This window comes from Pogona vitticeps, chromosome 6 (assembly GCF_051106095.1).
Source record: "Pogona vitticeps strain Pit_001003342236 chromosome 6, PviZW2.1, whole genome shotgun sequence".
Lineage (NCBI taxonomy): Eukaryota > Metazoa > Chordata > Lepidosauria > Squamata > Agamidae > Pogona > Pogona vitticeps.
In genome coordinates, this window is record NC_135788.1 from 116530806 (window position 1) to 116547934 (window position 17129).

Here is a 17129-nt window from a genome sequence, read left to right on the forward strand (position 1 = left end):
AAAGGACGCAAGGAACCAATAGAGCTCAAGGAGGTGTTGGTTTTAAGAGCGAGCTTGACGTACCACCGGACCCCTTGGGGCGTGACTTTATTTCCTATGGGACGGAGAGAGTGACGTAATCGCATCCTGGCGTAGTCATTGGACGGTCCATCGCGTCCGTCGAACCCCCCTCGGCCCAATTGGAGCCGCGGGAAGGAAATGCGGAGAGAAGCCTTCCAGCCAATCCACGGTCGCCGTACGCTTGACCCGACATTTTGATTGGCTTGTTTGAAAGTGACCCTTCGCTTTAGCTCTCCTGCATTAACTTTATTGCCTCCTATTTCCCTCTTTTCTGGAAGCAACGCGTTACGTAATGAGAGAAGGCGGGAGAGGGGTGCAGAGTCGGAAAATACGCATGCAATTATGCCCCATTCATTTCAGAGGGTTAATGAATCCCAGCCAGATCAAGTGGGATGGTAGTCCTGGGGGGTGCAAATTTATTTATTTATTTATTTATTTATTTATTTATTTATTTATTTATTTATTTATTGTCATTGTAAGTATATACACAGTATACCCATATAATGAAATTCACAGACACCCAGAGACCAGACACATGCACACACATAAAATTACCCAAACACTCCCCACCCACTAAAAAATCCCCACTAAAAATACAAACATCTACACCGCAAGCCAAGTAACACAGAATACTCTGGGGAATATTCTATATTGCTAATATATTGGCAATGGAATATTCTGGGGAAAGGAATAAGATTGCTGGAAAAGACAATAAAACACTAGGGAACGTGGACGGCAGCAGGAAAAGAGAGCAGATGTGAGATGGATTGACTCCCTAAACGAAGTCACGGGCTTGAGCTTCCAAAACCTGTGTTTGGGGACAGAACATTATGGGGATTCCTCATTTCATAGGGTCACCAAAAAGTTAAGAGGCCACTTGACAGCGCATAGAAGCAACAACAAAATATTAGCCATTTCGTTCTAGCTACATGGTAATGGAGGCGAGACTCAAGGGAAGCAAAAAAGAAACTTGATTTAAAAAAAATAAACCGTGTGATCAGTCCATTTTAAAGCTTGGACACCCCTCTTCTTGGCGGGTCCCAGGGCTGAGTGGCTATGCTTGCCCTGGGTATTGTTATGCGTCTACAATTTGGGCACACCAAAAAGCCAATGGGGGGGGGAGAGAAGAAAGCGCTGGACTGGGAATCAGGGAGTGCCTACGTATGTACTTGGAGCTCATCATGCTTTTGGGGGCAAAGCAGGAAGGAGAGTACTCTAACCCATCAGCCTTTTTCATGTACAATCACTGGCAATAACAGCGGGTCTGGCAGAGAAAAATGGGGACTAGCAATAAGTTTTCTGTATAACCCAGGCTAGGAACTGGAAAGACTCCCCATGTGTCTTACATGCTATAGGTACCGTGTTTCCACAAAAATAAGACAAGGTCTTATATTAATTTTTGCTCCAAAAGATGCATTAGGGCTTATTTTCAGGGGATGTTTTATTTTTTTCATGTACAACCATCTACTGTACATTTATTCAAATACAGTCATGTCATCTTCTGGTTGCTGCACAATGGTGGAGGGCAGGGTTTCACTTAACTATAGCTTATTTTGGGGGTAGGGCTCACATTGTGAGCATCCTGAAAAATCATACTAGGGCTTATTTTCAGGTCAGGTCTTAATTTCAGGGAAACAGGGTAGGTAACGTTATGCAGGATGCAAAACTAGCAGAAAGGGGGGGGGAACCATTGCAGGAGCTAATCATATTTTGATGGTTGGAGGAATGCTTTATCCTTCTGTCTTGGGTTGACCCATTCACTTGGTTAGCTGAGTTTTACAAAAAAATTGACCCATTTGCTCAAATTCCCCTTGTGCCTATAAGCTGTTTTCTCAATCAGCTGGCCTAGAAACAGTTCTGCCCCAGATCAGTGGTGACTTCCTCTACCTTTTTAATCAGGGTCACAACCCACTTACTTGGAAGTAAGGTGAGCAGATGAGAAAGCAGACAGCGTTCCTATAACTGCTCAGGGGAGGAAATTTCAAGATATGCATCCCTTAATGCAGACCACACCTACTGAAAGGTCTACCCATTGAAGGTACAGGAACCCTTTCCTCTTTTTCATCTGGTCACCCTACTTGGGAATCAATTTAAATCGATTTAACCCGTGAGACAACATACAGACAACTGGACTATGAGGAAAGGCAACCAATGCCAACCTATTTTCCCCCTCTTTGAAAGATCAATACCAGGTTAATTTGATGAACATCCCAGCTCCAAACCCAGATCTTCACCATGTCAAACTCCTTCCAGGGCTCACCATTCTTTGCAATTTTGTTCTAGACTGTAAACACATACACAAAGAGAGTAGATACTAGATTAGTAATCCACTTTCAGTGGCAGTTCTGTTTTACAGTCCTGCCTTGGCCCTGTCATTCAGGACCCAATTAGTTGACTCTCAGGAGGAGAATGTTTTAACTATTTCCTAGCCAAACAGGCATTACAAAGGGATTCCGTATCTGATTGCAAAAATATTTTTAAATATTTTTTAAAAAGAAAAGAAAACAAATATTCAGATGCTCATTCCAACACTGGAGGCATTTCAAGAGAAACTTAGATAACCACCTGTGGCAGATATCCTTTGATTTGTATTCCTGCATCAAGCAGGGGGGTTGGACTTGATAGCCTTATAGGCCCCTTCCAACTTCACTATTTTGTGATTTGTTTAAGCTGTGAAAGTACTGGGGTTTGGATTTTTTTTTCTTTGTGGCTGGGGAAGGTCTTACTCAGAGCTTTGGTACTTATACATCTTGTCATAGTTTTAACCATTCCACCTGTCTTGTCACTATACAATTGTCTGATAATTAAAAAAAAATGTTTTGTGCCACGAAGTCACTTCTGTCATATGGTGACTATGTGAGTTAATGATCTCCAAAATGTCACATGGTTAACAGATCCACTCAGATCTTGCAAACCATCAACAACTTATGTTAGCTTGTTTTCTCTTCCTACTACCTGCCCCAATTCCTAGCAATAATGTATTTTCCAATAAGTTCTGCTCAGGTCTTACAAACTGTCTTCCTTTATTGAGATTATCTGTTTCATCCTGGGTATTTCTATTGCATCCCGGCTATTTGTGGGTATCTGTCACACTTTCTTCCAACCCCACATTTCAAATAAGTTGATTTTTTTGTCCCTGTCTTTCCTCAATGTCTTTCTTTCATCTAATATGGATGATTTTGCTCTTGGCTTCCAGTGGTAAATCTTTGCTAATCCCAACCTCTCTCTTTTTTAAAATTTTTTTCAAAAGATGAGAAGAAATCTTTTGGAAAACATGCACACAACATCTTTGTCGATCTTTCGGTCTGATATAGCTTTTCTTCTTCAGGTAATTTCTGATTGAATTGGTGTGCAGCATCTGTATATTTAAACTCCCATTAAAAAACTCTTTTTTAAAAAAATCTCCAGTTTATGAATGTGAGATATTGGGCACCCACAATTCAAAATGCCAGGAAATGGCCTGATATTGCTATGCAATAGCAAGCCAACGTTTCCCGCTGGAAAAGGGATACTCTGGTTTACATAGCAAAGGGCAGCCTGAAGGTTGACAGCATCCATGGCAGCAGTCTAGATGGTCTACTCAAGATATCCTCTTGCACTCATTACCATTCACAGTTGTGGAAAAAGAGCTGTGACAATTGCTTTGTGTTTGGGCAAAAAGCGGTTAACTGAGGAAAAAACGAGTCAGCTTCTGGGATGTTTCTCTTGGTTAGTGTCACTTTGTGAATAGCAGTGAACACGGGAACATGTCTGCATTCTTGTGCAGTGATCATTGGCTACAGGATTCTGAGAACTGCTGAGCAGGAAATAAATGTCTCTCACCTCTGCTTACATCTGCTCTGTGGTACGATACTGAGAAACACGATGCTCTTCCGACTTGTGTGAATTTCCTATATGGGGAGCCCTGAAGCTGAGTGTCTCTTTGAGTTCTGCCCGGACGTCTTTAAGGAGCAAAATGTAGAGAAGAGGATCTAAAATATTGCCCACTGTACTTAAACACAGCGTTGCCTGTTGGTAGATGAAGACGTTTCTCAAAAAATTGCACAAAGCGGGACTGTCACTCTTTGACAGCATCACCTCCCTGTAGAACCTGTAAGACAAAGTCACCTGGTAAGGGGTGAAGAGAAGGAAGAAGGTGGCGATGATGAGGGAGATGAAACCATAGATTTGCCTCTTCGTCCTCTTCTCCAGAGAGACCACCTTCCGAAGCTCAAACAGGACCCGGAAGTAGAAGAACCCCATAAGAAAGAAAGGTAAAAAGAAGGCCAGGCCTATGATGCCAACTTTAAACTGGGCATAGTGATGATTCTTTTCGGAGCCATCTAGACAATGTTCATGCCACAGTCCCGGGTGATTCACCTGTAGTCCGATGCCGATGGCACAAAGGACCATCACCAGAAGCCAAGCAACGACGCTCACCTTGACGGCCCCGGCCACTGTCTGCAACCTGTGGAATCTGAGGGGGTGAACCAGTCCGATATATCGCTCCATCGCGATGAGGCACAAGAAACCATTCTTGGCATAGAAGTTCGTGCGGAAAGCGAGGATGGCGACCACACACAGCCCTTTCCCTAGGCCCCAGAGGTGGTCGTGGTAACTGTGGTACATCCAGAAAGGGAGGGTCAGGATCTGCAAGAGGTTGGCCAAGACCAAGCTGATGATGTAAACCGAGAGGACAACGGATCTCTTCATTTGGCGGACCAAGGCGCAAAGCGCTAAGATGCTCAGAGGAAACCCGACCACCAACACTACGGCGTACACTGGAAGCTTGAAGTATTTGGTGGTGCTGTAAGGCATAGATTGGCATGCGTGGGTGGTATTATTCATGGCAGCGATTGAACCACAGATACTTCTCCTGCAGGGCCTAGGGTCTTATGATTTCATATCTGTAAAAAAAAAAAAGCGTAGAAACATTGCTGAACTTGAAGATCCTCTGCAGGAAGCTGAGGCAAAAAGAGACCACACTCAGGAGAAGATTGGAAATCCCTTTGTTCCTCTTTCATTTAACAGGGCCTGCCCGCCCATTCTTCTAGTTATCATTTAATTAGCCAGACAAAGACATTTAGAAAGACTGCAAAACAGAGAAAATCAGAGCATTGTGCACCATTCTTCTTTCTCTCCTGCCTGCTCCCCTCTATTCTGTATTTCTGGAACCCGAATGTTGTGCTCACTCTGCCATTTGGAATAAGGAATGAAGGACCGGAGTCATGTCTCATGAGACTTCTTGTTGCATGTATCATAGTAGCTGCGATTAAAAAATGTAGGAACATAATAGGCTCTCTTGCCCCCACCTTCTTGGGCTTGGGCCCTGAAAACGTCTGATGTGACCATTCCAAACAAGTCATATGTTTGTGCGCTCTTGCACGCACATGCTTTAAATATGCAAAATGAGGGTTGCGGATCTGACTGAACTGAGCACCTTTCTCCCACGCATTTGTATATTTAACTATAAATAAACCTCTGCTGGACAATAGGGAAAAAACAAAAGAACTATACCTACTGAAATGCCACATAACAACAACAATAGGGTTCTGCTTAGTCAATTTTGGCTTATAAGGGCTATGTCAGCACATGGGCCATGGGGAAGGAAGGCAGGGATGTGAGGCAGAAAGATGGCGTCTAAAAATAATATCAGCCTCACAACAGATGCAAAAGACCAACGAGTCAAAAGGACAGCCCATGTTGCTGGCTGTTTTACTTCCTAGTGTTCCTTGAGGTGGCCTAGGCTGGATCAGGACCGAGAGGTGGAGGACACCATGCTAAGAATATGTCACTCTACAGGATACGTGAATAGGATTGAACAGTCGAAGGAAATTACGTCAGTTTAAATCCCATTGGTCATCTCAGCTAGAGTATTCCGTCTGTTGCTGAATGGTGACTCAACACCAATGGAAATCACAAGAATTCTATGGGATTACTTTAGGTGGGACTGCCAACTTGATCTTAGCCTTTGTATTAGTTATCTGTGATCTTTCCAGACCATCCTATAAAAATGACAAGGTAGTTTACAATGAATAAAAGCACAAGAGAAGTATATGTGGAGAGGGTCTATCCGATAGGTAAAGTAACTCCCATTCTTCCTCCCTACAATGTATAAATATATATAATAGGAAGAATGGGAGTTACTATACCTGTCAGTTAGACCCTTTCCATGTATCTATATAATTTGTCAGGTGTGCCAACCTCTTTAGTAAAGGAGGCCATCTATGTTTTTTTTAATTATATAATCCTTGCCTGCCTCTACAGTGGAGTCCAGAAGTTACTTTTTGAAAGTTATTAGTTACAGACATAGTTCAGAGACTCCTAAGCAGTTGCCGTTACAGTTTAAATTTTAAAGTAATTCTTGACTTGCCAATTTTTCAAAAGTAACTTACCAGTCACTCATGTTCACATAAGATTTGTCTAACTTCCTACACCTAATTGTAACAAGGCGCTGGGGTGTGTCTCAGTCACGTGTTTGACTGGGAAGTCAAGATGTGCCTGGAACCTTTTCAATTAGCAGCAATTGTAGCAAGTGACACAAAACTTATGCAAACATCAATCGTATTTGGGCCATCAGTTGATAAGAATGATTTTAATGATACTTGGTCATGTATTCTTGTGCAATAATATACAATATATAATTATACTTTATTTACTTAGCTAAAACATGGAAATCACCAGTTAGAAACAGTGTTGCACAAAAATTTATTCCTTTTGACTGTAACTGTAACCTTACTACATTACGTTTCAAATGTGAAGTAGTTTCATTCCTTTTGTAATTCTGCTATTTGTTAGTTTATAGGAACAAAAGTGAGTGACAACACTAAAAGGAAGAGGAGTGTCCCCCGGCTCAGGTAGTAGAATCTTATATGCCTTGTGTTGCTGAATGACAAGCATTTAGATTTTTAAAAAGTAACTAAAAGTAACTATAAATTACTATTGAGAAACTAAACAGTCCCTTTAAGAATGGCAATTACCAAAGTGAGAGGACATTTAAAAGGTGGGAAATTGGACATCAGTTGGGTGTGCTAACAAGCTGAAACCCCGCTGCTAGGTGAATAGTATAGATCCAGGAGCCCGGTCCTCTTATTCATGTGGCCACACCCCTTGTAATAATAATGGTAATGAATTACTTCTTAAAAATAAATTTCCATACTCTTCATTAGAGGCCTCTTGAAAGCTCAGCATCTGTTTTTGCTGCTGAATGCTAATCCAATCCAAGTCCAGCCCCTGTAGCAGAAAGGAAGTAGATTTTCACTATGGTTGAAACTTTCCTATGGTGCTCTTCCTTCACACGCCCCATCCATCAACATTCTGGCTGCGCATGCTAATGATTGACTGAGTGCCCGTATTCAAAAGAAGGAAGCTTTAAATGGGCTCAAAGGCACCCTTGTTCATTTGCTGCATTTACAGCGGTGCCTCGCAAAGACAAATGCCTCGCAGGACAGGAAACACTCGCCAGACGAATGTTCCTATGGCCATGCTTCGCAAGATGAATGTTTTCCTTTTTTTGTTCCTGCCTCATGTTTGCTGATCTTTAAATGTTTTTCTATGATGTTTAGAAAGTTAGTTTTTCGACTGAAATTTTTTAAATCATCTGCACAATATGTATGGCTTTAAAGAGCACTTAATAACCCCTTTGTAAACCAAATTTGACTTTGTTCTGACTTTTTTTTTGCCCATAGGAACGGATTAATTAGATTTCAATGCATTCCCATGGGAAAACGCGTTTCGCAAGACAATTTTTTCTCAAGACAACATTAACCGCGGAACGAATTAAACTCGTCTTGCGAGGCACCACTGTATACCTTTTGCTTTTCCCCCAAGTGAGTTCTTCCCAGTGTGGAAAGTTCCCACTTTGCAAGACATCAAGCTGTTACCTGAACTTCTTATGGTGTTGTGTTCGGTACCGTCAAGTCGGAACTGACTGACAGCGACCCTAATGGGGCTCTCAAAAGTAAGCAAAATTGCACAGAGAGTTTACAGACTTCCTGGTTCAAACATGATCCCTTCAATTCACGGAACAATCACAGAGCCCGTTTGAGCTCTGCCTTTTCCTTTACAGCCCATTTACAAAATCCTTAAAAAAAAATCCATATGTAAAAAGGAGTGCTAGATTCCGGCTACCATCAGCCCCAACCAGAATGAGTAAAGCCTGATGGGGGGCTGTAGTCAAACAATATTTGGAGTGCTACACAATAGTACAGTAGATTATGCCAATTTAGCAGTCCTAAGCGTCTTTTTTCAGAAAAAGTTCAGAAACCCAGGCTCAAATCCCCACTGAGGCACGACAGTGGCTGGGTGACACACTCCCTTTCAGCTTGAGCCCACCTCACAGGACTGTTGTAAAGACAAAGTAGGGAGGAAAGCCAAATAAAACGAGAAAGTCCTGGCGGGGAAAATGGAATATAAATGTCATAAATAACTAAAATCAAACCTATGTTGCATTAAGCCTGTGTAAAAACGCAAGAACAAATAAGTTGATTTCGTTCTACATTTGTTTTCTCTTGTAAAGCCAGAGATCTGCCATAGCGTATGACCCTATTACAGTACTACTCTTTGAATTTTTAGAATCCAAGCGTCTGGTGCGGGGTCCTGGATAAAGTAATGGACTAGGGGTTCGTGAGACTTGGGTTCAAATCTCTACTCAGTCATAGAAACCCAGAGGGATCCCTATCGGAGTCACTATACGTCAGTCCTGACTTGACAGAAGAAAGCACCATTCAAGGTATAGGGAATTTTCAAAATCTGAATGGGAGGCATTGATCGTATATGTGAACTTGTTCTGTTATCTACGAAATAAAGACAGTGGCTGATTAAAAATTGATTTCCATGTCTGTTTGAGAGTTTACAGAATCAAGCTGGCTGGAGAACTCAGTGGCTTCGCTATCTGCACAGTCCCAGAAGAAAGGAATGGAAAACCACTTCTGAGTATTCTCTACCTGGTCAACCCTGAAACAGGCTGCCAAAAGTCAGAATTGACGTGACAGCACATTATTATTATTTATTAGTAATAAATCAAGCACTCACCCTAATGATGCTGTTGGCTCCAAAGGTCAGTTTACTCTTGTGCTGGCTTGCACTTGCTATTCACTCTTGCTGTGGTGCATCTCCTTTTCGTGGTCGTTCAGCTGCAGTGGCTTTTTTTTTGTGATGCCTGACAGGCAGGGCTGATGTGCAGACAACGGAAACCTCTGTTAAAAGAGACAACCACCAACTTCTCCGTGAGTGGGAGTGTCGTGAAACAGGCTGGTTGCCAAACAGCTCTGCCTGGGGGGTTTACTTATTGCTTTGAATTTATTGCCTGCTTTTGCCTAAAGCGGACGGGGAGAAGGAACAGGCGGTTTGAGATAACAAGAACGTTCTCTGTCTTGAACGGGAACAACTCACCTGCAAAGGTGACCCCATGGACTCTCTATTGTATTATAACTTAGTTTATGTGTTAGATATTCTGAAAAAGGAACTAATTGCAGATACATTGAATTGCAGATACTACTGTGAATTTCATTGTATGGATATACAGTACTGTGTATATACTTACAATGACACTAACTAACTAACTAACTAACTAACTAACTAACTAACTAACTAACTAACTAACTAACTAAATAAATAAATAAATAAATAAATAAATAAATAAATAAATAAATAAATAAATACGCCTTATCATTTCCTTCCAAGTTGTAGAAATTCTTGACTCTCTCTATATGAGAGAGTAAAGGATTTCTACAGCTTGGAAGGAAATGATAATGCGTATCAATGTATCTGCAATTAGTTCCTTTTTCAGAACATTTAACCCATAACTAAGTTACAGTACAATATCTTCATGAGTGATAACTACTTAAATGCTTTGCCTTTTATACATTTAAAGAAGTGTTTACAATGGAGAGCTTTCAGGGCTGTGTATCCCCATCGAAAGCCTCAGGGACCGTGAAATAACAGGAGGGTCGGAAAGTTTCAAAGCATGCTGGTTGGGGGATGATGGGACCTGTAATCCAACACACACACCCTTTAACATTTCTGGAAACAGTGCATAGCGCTCTTGACGCATTTATAGATTTGCAGATCTGCTAGCGTTTTCTTATCCAGCACTTTCCGCGCACAATGTTGCACCCCCTTTGCGAGAGCCCTAAGGAAAAGTTTTGCTGAAACTGAAGCCACAGGCCTTTCTCACGGCAAATCTGCTTTTACAAACCACTTCTCCCTTGAATCTCAGACTGTGGTGGTTTTTGTTTTTTCAGCACATGAAATGGACTTTTCTCCACTTCTTCTCCTTGTCAGGAGAGAAGTTCAGATGGACCTCGCTCCATAAAGACGACACTGCTCCTTTCAAACCGATTCCATCTCTCTTCTGAGATGATTAAAATACTGTACCTTCGAACAAGTTGTGCCTGCCTGCAGGAAACGTTCCTTTCCACCTGACAATTAAAAGTACAGAAGTTCCAACTTTCCCTTTGTGTGGGTGTGAGAATAGTGATGGCAACCCGTTCCTCTTAGAAGTTTGGAGACCCCTTCCGGACCCTTGGCGGAAGGAGAAAAGAATCACAATCATGTTGTGGACACTTGTTTATGGTTAAATGCACCAATACATCTTTTCCCCTGTTTTGAAGCCGCACAAATCTACTGATTTCTTTGAACCGAAAGAGGAGCCTAAAGCTGAACCCTCACAATGGCTGCCCAACAGAGCATAATGTTTTGAGTATGGCTTGTATCAACCCCAAACTCTTTGAGTCTCAGCTCTTAAGATTTCAATGAGGGAAGAGAGAGAGAAAAAATAATTGTCCTGAGGTAACAGCTCTTAAAAAGCAGAAACATCACCTTGCCGACAAAGGTCCGCCTAGTCAAAGCTATGGTTTTTCCTGTTGCGATGTATGGAAGGGAGAGCTGGACCATAAAGAAGGCTGACTGCTAAAGAATGGATGCCTTTGAATTGTGGTGCTGGAGGAGGCTCTCGAGAGTCCCCTGGACTACAAGGAGAACAAACCTATCCATTCTGAAGGAAATCATCCCCGAGTGCTCACTGGAAGGTCAGATCCTGAAGCTGAGGCTGCAATACTTTGGCCATCTCATGAGAAGAGAAATCTCCCTGGAAAAGACCCTGATGTTGGGAAAATGTGAAGGCAGGAGGAGAAGGGGATGAACAGAGGACGAGATGGTTGGACAGTGTCATTGAAGCGACCAACATGAATTAGACCCAACTCCGGGAAGCCGTGGAAGACAGGAGGGTCTGGCGTGCTCTGGTCCATGGGGTCACGAAGAGTCGGACATGACTTAACGACTAAACAACAACATCTCTTGGTTCAACTCATGCAAATGGGCCAGTGGCCCGCCACGCCACTCCTGGTGGTCTCCTTGCTAGAGAGGAGAAAGAAGATCACACAGTCCATCTTTCCTCCTATGTATCGGGGGGGCTGTTTTTTCCGTGACTGTGGGTTCATACCTCTTTTCGCACCCATTCTGTCTGCTCTTTCAGGCCCCATCCCGTTGGGCTGTGCCTTCCAGCCTGCCCACTACTGAGCAGTAACTTGCCATTTTGGTTCCAGGGACTTCGCTGGGAAGTGGTATAACACTCCTAGTTCCTTTTATAGCGAGAGGGTGAGCGTGGCCCCACAATTTAGCTGTGTTTTATATCTATAGCCTATTTTTTTGGTACAGTAACTAAAATGTAACTGTGCTAGTTACTTTTGAATCATGGGAAAGTTTAATGTTACTTTTAATGTAACAGTGACGAAGTTCCTTTAGTTACTTGTGTAACTGTAACTAATTACTTTTTCAAGATACGTTTTCAAGCACGGATGCTATCCTTCTGCATCCCCTCTTTGGAGATCTGGCCATTCTATGGAAGCTTTTGCGCCTGACCCACCTTCTAAGCTTTCCATATGACTTTTTATTTTGGTCCTGTAACCCGTCTGCCGGTGAATTCATCCTTCTCTTCACAGGCTCTTCGCCTGAGATAGCCTTTCTTTTTCACACGCTAACAAGCTTAACACAGGGCCAGGATTACAAAGGGATTTTGTCTTCCTTTCCACAGAGATCCACTAGCATGACTCACCGAGAAATCAAAATTGCAGAACTGTCATGCCGAGCTCAACAAAGCGAGGGAGGAAGAGGAGGGTGAGCTAGATGACACATTGGGAAGATCGGAGAGGAAGCGAAGATTTATTTCTGTCTTGTCCTAGATGTGGGAGCGTGAGGTGAGCTGGAACCTGTTTAATTTCGAAACCCCCCCTCCCCAAGTAAAATGTTAAGATAGTAGCATAATAGATGGGGAGGATTTTTAAGAAATTATTAAAATTAGTCATATTTAAAGCTGCCTTTTATTAGTGCTTTTACTACCTGAAATGTTCAAACCTGATTTACTTTATTTAATTGCCTTTAAAGATAAGTTTTAGCTAGCAACGGGGTTTTATCTGTTTTGCGGTATTTGCTTGATTCGATATACTGTGCGTGATTTAATGTGTCGTAAACTGCCCAGAAAGTGCACAGGTTATAGGCAAGAACAGAAGTTGGAACAATAAATAAAATAAATAAATATTAGGCCCCACATGAAAAACCCAGTAGAGGGAGGTTTTGCTTCTTTCCAGAAATGTAAATAGTTCTATAATATAATTTTTTTTTGTTTTTAGAACATTTGATCAGAAATGTTCTGGCTCTTTGGGTTGAGGTAAACACAGTTCTGTCTTGTGTCCAATTGTTTTTCAGATTGACCTTTTCAAAAAAAAAAGGTATAAGCATGCAATGGTATGTTAATGCACGCATGCACATGCGCACACATTCATAGAGGAGCAGCCTGGGAGTGAAGGAGAAAGTCAGTGAAATGTGTGCACCAGCTAACCGCGGATTGTTAGCCAATCCGGGATCCGCAGGTGAACAAAGGCAGATCCCAGTGTCAACATCGCACTCTTTCTCTTACCTGGGCAAAAGCTATGGGTGGCTGGAGCCATCACGACTTCCCCAATGTAGCTTCCCTGGACTGTTCCCCTGGTACCATACACAACAGATCACTTGCTTCTCCCAAAAAGCATGTCGGGTGGTGGGGTGGGTCGAGGAATCGTGTCACTTCCTGACCAGAACTTTGAAATCTTCCTTTTTGGACTACAGCACCCCAAATCCCCCGCCTGTCAGGCTGCTGGTGGTGGACCCTGTGTATTGTAGTTCAAAACGTAACCTTTCCAGACTCGGTTTATAATGTTTTTTTATTTTAATTTATTGGGGGGGGGGGGAAATTCTGGGGTGTGGTAGTCCAAAATGTAACATTTCTGTGTTGTGTTCATAATGTGTGTGGTTTTTTTTAATTATTTAGGTGGGCGAGGGATTCTGGATATCGTAGTCCAAAGCATAACATTTCTGTTCTGTTTGTAACTTTTTTTTTGAAAAAAAAGTTTATTTAGGGGCTTTAAATGCTATCAGGTGGCCCAAATCCCCTCTAAATGGTCAACCTCGTCCCAAACTGGGAATGAGATCGGCCATTTTTATATATATATATTTTTCCCCCAAGAGAGAATGATCTTTTCCGGAAGCCAGGGGGTGCAGCTGAAGCCCACCAAGAGTCCTAGGAAAGTGGAAGTGGCTCCCAGGTTATACCTCTCAATGGGCGTGTTATAGATGAATTCTTAAAAATAGGGTTTCAAGGTCTCCGGACCCTGCCTGCCATTTCTGGGGAGTGCTGTGCTTCTTTAGTTCTGCAGACAGATCTCAGGAGGAGCAATGCTGGAGGATTGCGGGATACACCCCCCCCCAAAAAAAAGAAAGGTATAAGGAGAGGGGTTCTGTAAAGAGATACTGGGTGCATGTCCGCCAGACGATTGTGTCATCTGAAGCAAAGCAGGGAATGGATCTCCAGCATCATGACTTGTGAGACTTCTTTTTTTGTCCAGCTTTGGAGGAGGAACTTCCCCATTGGCTTGAGTTGAACCACAAATCCTAGTAGCGGTATAAGCCACGGAAGAACTCCTCCCATTCTAAGACATGCCGTAGGTAGGACTGCACAGAATGTGAGCCCTAGCAGATACGCTGGCAACCACCGCAATGGGCACCTTTTGTTGATTGTTAGCCTATCTGGGATCCACAGGTTGGATCTGGGATCCAACTCTCTTTTTGCTGCACAGTAAGAGTACAGTGGTGCCTCGCATAGCGAGGTTAATCCGTTCCGGATTAACCTTCGCTATGCTGAAGCATCGCTGAACGGGGCAGCGATTTCCATTGGAACGCATTAAACATCGTTTAATGCGTTCCAAATAGGCCAAATACTCACCGTTCAGCGAAGCTTCAGGATGGCCGGCAGCCATTTTTGCGCCCTCGCCTCGCTTAACGAGGGCGCGAAAACGCTGCGCGTGGCCATTTTGGGCCATTTCCCGGCTTCCAGCGGCTATTTTGGCCGCCAAACAGCTGATCGTCGGGGTTCGTTTTGCGAAGATCGGTAAGCGAAACGCTTACCGGTCTTCGCAAAGCGAATTTTCCCCCATTAAAAAAACGTTGAGCGATCGCATTAGCGATCTGAAAAAACGGATCGCTATGCGATTTCATCGTTATACGGTGCGCTCGTTAAGCGAGGCACCACTGTACACAGATTCATAGAGGAAAAATAGCTCCAAATTCTCCTCATTAACTGGCACTTAAAGTCTCAATAACTCACTCAGACACATGTAGAAGAAAGAATTAAAAGCGTTTATTTACTTACAATTGCTTGAAATTACACACCTGTGCATACTCCTTCCTTTGCTGCACCCATACCAGCAACCAACTGAACAGATCAACAGCAACAAAACAACTGCCATCAATCTACAATAGATAGATAGATAGAGAGAGACAGAAATAATTTTGAAATTCTTCTTGAATTTCAAAAGCTGGCAGGAACACTTGGTTACCGCCGAACAGATAGACGATCACCCCAGTCCAGAAAAATCCCTCCCAGTCACTCAAAACTACAGACAGCATGTGAGACTGTCAATAAAACTCCAACACTTTTTACTCCCTCTCCAGATTCTGGGCCCATTGACCCAGATTATCTCCTGCGCCTTTACACAACCAACTGTGTCAGAAACAACTGCGACCCCAGAACCCTGAAGAATTCAACCTCCTGTCTCGTCATCTCCTGTGGGGCTATCGACAAGTTAAACCTCCTAAACACCAAACGAGGTCCGTCCTAACTTTACCACATCTGTGCTTAAATGAACGTAGACAGATAGGCTTCCTCTTCTCCCCCGTTCGCTGCTTTACTGCCTCCTACTACATAGTGAAACTAGCTTGACATGCCTGACTCACAATTCTATAATAAGGACGCCCAGCGGTATTATGAAACTGTTGACGCTCTTCTGGGAATGTTTTTAAGATTAAACCACTGTGAACAGTTTATGTCTTGGAGTTAATTTAACCCAGTTTAGAGCCCAAAGCTCTTCAGCCGTTAATGTAAAAGAATGAGGTGAATTGGCCCAAACTGGGGGGCGGGGGGCATGGCTGAAAGAACAGGATGAAACCAGTAAGAAGCTGTCGGTGTCTCCCTCTGGAGAGGTGGGTATTTTTCAAAAGCCTCATCAAGGCCGGCTCTATCATTAGGCAGAGATTTGGGGACGTCGCGAAAAGCGAAGCCACGGTTAAAGGTTTGTGGTTATAGGATCTCTGCCAGCAAAGTTGGCAAGAGGTGCCTCGGGGACGTCCTCGTAGAGTCGCCAAAAGAATTTGCTTCCCTGACTTTGGAGACTGTGGTCCTGCGTCCTGCGGGGAGGAGAGCAGCCTTTGCTTCTTGGCCTCAGGCGGCAAAATGTCTCGGGTCAACCTTGCGCTCAGTGTGGTTGGGGACCATGTTGTATCTCGCTCCCAACTCTGGCTGGGCCGTCATGGGTCCGTAGCTGGGTTGCTTCTGGATCTACCTCCTTCAAAGCGCCATTTCTAAATCTATAGGATATAATCTTGTCTCATGATTAGCTTTTCATTCCCAAGCACTGCCATCATTCTAGTCTAGCAAAGTGAAAGAGAGAGAGAAAGAAAATGTTCTTGCACTCAGATAAAATCTAGCTAACGAATTTGAGCAACAATGGCTTAGACCTTAGTTTGTTCATCTCCCCCTGTCTGGGGACCAGATGGGACCAAGCTACCCTCCGTTCCCCAGGCAGGCCAAGTTGGAGCATGTTCACCAGGGAGATGATGATTTAATAAATTAATATAACTACTGATAATTCATTTGCCTCTGCAAAGAGGAGTATATCTTTCCTTTTTTCTCTCTTATATTTTCGTGGGGATGTCAATAACAGAGTTAGTAATTCTGCAAGCAGATTTGACAAAGGATCTATTTTAATAATGTAACATCTAAGCCTGTACATCACTTACAGGAAACTAAGGCAGAACTTTGGCTCATCTAGACTAGATTGTCTCTTTTTAAGGAGAAAGGTGGGATGGATGGATGGATGGATGGATGGATGGATGGATGGATGGATGGATGGATGGATGGATGGATATCAGTGTGATGACCATACTGTACTTTTCTTAAGAAAGGGCTGTATGCAAGGCAAACAAATAAACAGAGACCCATCCTCTTTCAATTCAAGAAAGCACCATTTATGCTACATAGGCTCATGCTACTTGCTCCTTCTCACAGTAGATTTGACAGCTTTTTCCCCTCTTTCACAACCTGCTTGACAACAGGCCATGATGAGGCATAAGAAAATCCTGTGTATGTTTGTGTGCATATACACAGAGAACGAGATGAAGCAGCAAAACAAAGACCATCTTCGTTCTAAGATGATGATGACATCGAGCATCCAACACAATTAAAAGCAGGGGTGGTGGGCAAAATGGTGGGCCATAAAATGTTTTTTTTTTAAATCTCCAAGTGATTTTCTGTCTCACAGAGAGAAAGAGAAAGGGGGGGGGGAGAGAATCTGGCCCGTCAAATATCTCCACTTCCACTTTTATGGGGTTGGGGTTTATTTTGGCTGTTTCTCTAGCCCCCCCCCCAAAAGGATCTCGGAGGGCAGCCACCAATTGTGGCCGTCCCCTGCCTTGAGGCTACTCGTGACCAATCCCCCTGGGTTGGTTGCCCGTTGCTGGACAGATGGCAGCAGATTAGCGGGGGAAGCAAATCTCCACTG

At 43.2% G+C, this 17129-nt stretch overlaps 1 protein-coding gene across 3 annotated transcripts; it reads right to left on the reverse strand.

Moving 5' to 3' along the window:
• Positions 1-1483: 1483 nt before the first annotated feature.
• LOC110087647 (G-protein coupled receptor 4) lies at positions 1484-9592 on the reverse strand. 3 transcript variants are annotated; one of them, XM_078378274.1, is made up of 3 exons: positions 9073-9592; positions 4480-4946; positions 1484-4150 (listed from the first exon to the last, which is right to left on the reverse strand). In XM_078378274.1, exons 2-3 carry the CDS (start codon positions 4885-4887, stop codon positions 4118-4120), a joined length of 441 nt encoding a protein of 146 aa, XP_078234400.1. In that variant the 5' UTR covers positions 4888-4946; positions 9073-9592; the 3' UTR covers positions 1484-4117. The 3 variants fall into 3 exon arrangements, with proteins under 3 accessions (XP_078234400.1, XP_020665170.3, XP_020665169.3); XM_020809511.3 differs by adding an exon at positions 7199-7272 and having other exon boundaries at positions 1484-4946; XM_020809510.3 differs by having other exon boundaries at positions 1484-4946.
• Between the last annotated feature and the right edge of the window lie 7537 nt (positions 9593-17129).

Bases quoted from the DNA above. Each gene is read 5' to 3' on its own strand.
- LOC110087647 (XM_020809510.3), bottom strand. From the start codon at position 4,887: ATGAATAATACCACCCACGCATGCCAATCTATGCCTTACAGCACCACC.